This window comes from Temnothorax curvispinosus, unplaced genomic scaffold (assembly GCF_003070985.1).
Source record: "Temnothorax curvispinosus isolate PA1 unplaced genomic scaffold, ASM307098v1 QBEX01012986.1, whole genome shotgun sequence".
NCBI classification, from domain to species: domain Eukaryota; kingdom Metazoa; phylum Arthropoda; class Insecta; order Hymenoptera; family Formicidae; genus Temnothorax; species Temnothorax curvispinosus.
The window spans coordinates 16,538-21,208 of record NW_020222766.1 but is presented as its reverse complement, the minus strand read 5'-3'; the positions used below and the strand labels follow the sequence as shown (position 1 = coordinate 21,208).

Here is a 4,671-nt window from a genome sequence, read left to right as displayed (position 1 = left end):
ATATATATATATATATATATATATAACATATATTTAAAGTATATAATTTATGTATATTTCTGTTGAATAGACTATGTTACATTATAATTAATTTTTTTCTCTCAAGAAAATGCGATAAATGCTTTAGATATCTGCCTTTTTAAATTTTTAGCTGAATAATTACGTTGTAAACATTTTCGTTGCATATGAAATAGATGTAAAAAGGAATGTCTGTAAAAAGAAGTAAAGAAAAAGATTGAAAGAAAATACAAAGAATTGAAAAAGAGCACAGCGTATTTTTCGACTATATATTCGCACACCATCTTCTCTTTCCCTCTCCCTACTATTATTCAGATAATGACGCGAGTTTTATGGCAAGAAGCTAATTCGCGTCATAGAAGGTAGAAGCTGAAGCAGTCGCGTCACGTAGAAACAGCGAGGGGTGCGTCGGATTGCGCGGTTGTGTGCGTATAGATATAGATGAAAGACGGAGCATGGAGAGAAGAAGAGGGGATGAAAAGGAACGTCAGAGCCAGAATGTAGTGGCTGATCGATCGTTCGCGATAGCGTCGACAGCGTCGTGGCCGAAGCCGTCGGAGGCCGGAGGCCGGAGTAGGTTGCCCGTTGCCGGCCAAAGGCCAAACGCCGAACGAGCCGCGGCTCGAGCGCGCGCGCGTCGCATCATTCGGGCGGATACGAGTCCGACTACTCCGACCTATGGGCGGATATGTGGGAGCGACCAAGAACGTTAAAATGGCGCTTGACTCCGTCCACCGGGTCTGACCGGGCCGTCCGGGGCCGCCTATTTGACGACGCGCAGCTGCAACTCCGCCCGCCGCGTGCGCGAACGGCGCGGCGATGCGACGCGCAACTTTCTCGCGTCCGTCGCGTCGGCACTCGGCACGTATTACGTATTACGTTAATTACGTATCTGCCGAGGATTAGAACAGCCTTTGCACGAATTGCACCATTGCACGGTCCTCGAGGGCATCGAATTCGGATGATGCGGACACAATAGCGCTATTAACTGCACATGACTCTAATTAGCGCTATTGTGTCATTGTTTTACATTTACACCTATTGAACGATAAAGATAAAATGACGCATAGCGCTAATATAGCGCGCTCCGCGAACGCATTCTTTGTATATCAAATTACGCGATCATCAACTGTCGAAGATTCGAAATTGCGCCGTGTTTGCGCATATATTGCGTATAGTACTATAATATGTATATTGGAAATTGGAAATCGAGGATCAACGTGAACGAAGTCTTATTTGTCGCAATTATTCTTATTTCCAATGCCCAATTGCAAAAATGTTACAACCTAGTTTTTAGTACAGTCTTTTTTTTAGTACGCAACGATGTCACATGCGGAGAAAGTTACCGATATGGCAATTTTAAAAGCATGCATAGGGCGATTTTCTTTATAAGAGGGAACCTTATTCTCGATTCTTCTTATTCAGATTATCGCAATGGCTTGCAACGGCTTTGTTCTCGATATTTACCGAGATTAATAATGCAATTAATATTGATTTAGTAGACGTAATCTCGTTATATAACAAAAAAAGAGGAAGATAGACATATAGAAACGTACTCATTATTCCTGGTTTATGAATTAGATTTAATAAGCGGTTAGGAATGAGAAATGGCAAACAGTTTAGAATAATGAGAAATATATCAAAGGAATAAGACGAAGAAAAAGTTTTAAATGGACGGAGGAATGAATATCCGGCGTGTTTTATTATAATTTATGATTTCCGAATAAATATAACGATATTCCAAAAAAAAAAAAAAAAAGGGAAAAAAAACGGCAGATGATCGATAATATAATAAGATATTAGATTCGAAATAGTCCCAGATAGCAAAACGTAGCAATAATGGGACCTTTTGGCAATAAGCTGTTGCTGGAAAAATGTAACGAATATTGAATGAGAACCCCTCCCTCCCCGTTGCTTGAAACAAATTCAATACTACTGCTGAACATTTGCGGACGCAGCATTAACATTTTATTTGCGCAAACGCTCGTCACGAGTTTATACGTATATGCAATACATATTTCGTAAATATGACAGGCGTTTTGCTATCTGGATCGTTTTTGTGAAAATATTATTGGTTAATTACTAAGTTTAAAAATAGATTTAAATAGGAAGGATCATTTTGTGAATAATTTAGAGATAACTTCCGATTGACTTAAAAATAAGCTTCACAAGAAAGATCATATCGTGCGAATACTGGTTCTATTATAATTTATAATATGTATAGTATGCAATATTTTTTGTTTTACTACTTTTGGTACTTTTAAATAATTGAAATGATAGTGCATATTGCAATGAAGCGATAGCCGATGTAATTATTTTATTACGAGTTAGAATAACGTTTGTTTTGCATATTTAGGTGCATTTAAGTACTTTTAAGATGAAAATCGAACATTAACCTCTAAAAGAGCAGGGTTCCAACTTCCATTCTCTGAGGATAAATAGTCAGTTTTCTTAATCCTTAGGAAGAGAGACAGTCCTTGAATGATTTTACTCCTTAGATTCTCTGACAATGAACAATTATGAAATTACAACGGTAATAGTTTCTTTCTGTTTTCGTAGAGGAAAATCACGTTTTGATGGAAGGAAATGCGAAATAAACATTCATGCGAGACGTGAAACTTTAATGCTCGATAATGTATCTTACACGTTACTTTGTATGTGATATATATATTTATTAAATTAGAGGGGATAATTTAGTAGCACATCCTGCCGGGCCAACTCGAGCAGCATAGGATCATCGAAGAACTTGTTGATGGACACGTCCTCGGACAGTCCCTTGCGTCTTCGCGTTTTCAGCATGAACTCTCTGGCCAGATGGGTGGCTGGCTGCGGTTCCAACGGCCTGATGGTGATGCTTTTGTCCAGGGGATCTCCGGGCACGATCTGCCAATGATGAAAAACGGACAGGCAAAACGCTTGACCTTGGGTGTGCGTTCGTAGATCTGTCTCGAAGCCGAAACTGTCGATCGCTGGTATGAAGGCCTTGATCGTATACAACGGACTGCCCGGAACTGGGGCATCCTGCGTCACGTGACCTCGCCTTTTCGCCAGAACGGTGTAAACGGCGGACACGCAGTCCGCGGGCGCTTGTACTTCGACAAACAGATACGGCTCCATCAGTCGCGGAGTCGCCATGAGGAAAGCGGAATACGCGACACGTCGAGCAGTAGGGATGATTTGACCACCTGAGGGCACAAAATCAAATATCTGTGGTGCAAATTATAAAAATTATTAATTTTAGCAAACTTTTATCGATTTACTTCGACTTTTATGTTACATTCCAATTAATATAGCGATATATTGTATATGTTAATAAAATTACCTCCTCTATGCAACGGCTCCTGTGCGATGACTGCATCAAGAATTTTGAACTTGACATTCCGGATCGGCTCTTCACATAACGGACCTTCGCGTGTTCCCCATTGGAAGCCTTGGATGATAGCATCACGGGCGCTGTTCAACAATGTTTTATCTACTTCGGAAGGCAGAGTGTCGTCCACTAAAATGTTGGGTCCCGTAGAGTCGGGACCGAATGCCCATATACTTCGCGCTGCTAATAAATCCCAATCATATTTTGTTTGGAAAAACTCTCCAAGTCTCTTTCTGGAAAAAAAATGAAATAGAAATAAAATAATGGTAAAATGATAAAAATTTAATGTCATTTTTAATGTCGTGGATATTAATTGTATATTATTTTATTATGTGAAGATTTTCCCTAATAAAAGTATGATTGATACAAAATTTTAAAAGAGAAGTTTCTAACGCTATAAGTCTCTTTGGTAACTTTTAGGTATAATGGACTTTCTATATGGCTACTTACTTGTTCCAAGTAATACGGACATGTTCGGCTTCTATGTCTTCAGCGAGACCCCTCTCAAGCGGTTCTGCTATCATCGTCAATTTGTTCCGTTTATTTGGCGTTTCAGCAAAGCATTTGAGGGAACTGGTCTCCACGACAGTTTCCGCGAAGGCGACCACCGGATCGGCCACCTTTATGTCGATCTCGGAATACATGCGACGCAGATCATGCATCGCGCAGTCGAGATAAAGTTCACCGGTTCCCAGCACGACATGCTCGCCGCTTTCTTCCACTCGCGTACCCAGTAGCGGATAGCTCTTGTTTACCTTTCGCAAACCATCCAACATCTTCGGCAACTCGGATGGATTGACCGGTTCGACGGCAATTTTGATAACACTCTGCGTATTAAACTTGAGTGGCCGAAAGATGTGCAATTCTTCCGAGTTGTTTAGATCCGTGATGGTGCTAGTCTTTACGATCGGCCGATCGATACCTTCTATGAGGACCCAGTTGCCCGCAGGCACGCGACTCAACTCTATCGAGTAACGCGCCTCGCTGATCCACAATCTGCCCACTGTAAGAACGCGCGAGTCCTCCTCGTCTGTGCGTGAATACGCTTCACCTAATACGCGAACGCGTTGTCCTGCTTCCAATGTACCGGACATTACTCTGCCAAGAACTACAAATAGGGTACAATCCTCGGTTGGATACATCTTTGTACTATGGATCATTAGTCTTCCCTACAAAAACATTAATTTCTCATAAAAAATATCCAATATATTAAAATAGGTAAAATTTATAATATCTATTAGAAAGAATTTCGAAGCCTTGATATAGCATTTTGTAATTAGTTT

The 4,671-nt window shown here is 40.7% G+C and overlaps 1 protein-coding gene across 2 annotated transcripts in view; it reads right to left on the bottom strand.

Annotated features, from left to right (window-relative positions):
• Positions 1 to 2,618: 2,618 nt before the first annotated feature.
• The window catches only part of LOC112462968 (116 kDa U5 small nuclear ribonucleoprotein component), a 4,495-nt gene continuing 2,442 nt past the window's right edge, over positions 2,619 to 4,671 (bottom strand). For both annotated transcript variants that reach the window (XM_025029067.1, XM_025029068.1), the window contains exons 6-8: positions 3,839 to 4,557; positions 3,341 to 3,621; positions 2,619 to 3,203 (exon numbers count right to left, since the gene is read on the bottom strand). In XM_025029067.1, coding sequence (XP_024884835.1) covers positions 2,698 to 3,203; positions 3,341 to 3,621; positions 3,839 to 4,557 — 1,506 coding nt within the window. In that variant the 3' untranslated portion in view covers positions 2,619 to 2,697. The remainder of the gene's footprint in view (positions 3,204 to 3,340; positions 3,622 to 3,838; positions 4,558 to 4,671) is intronic.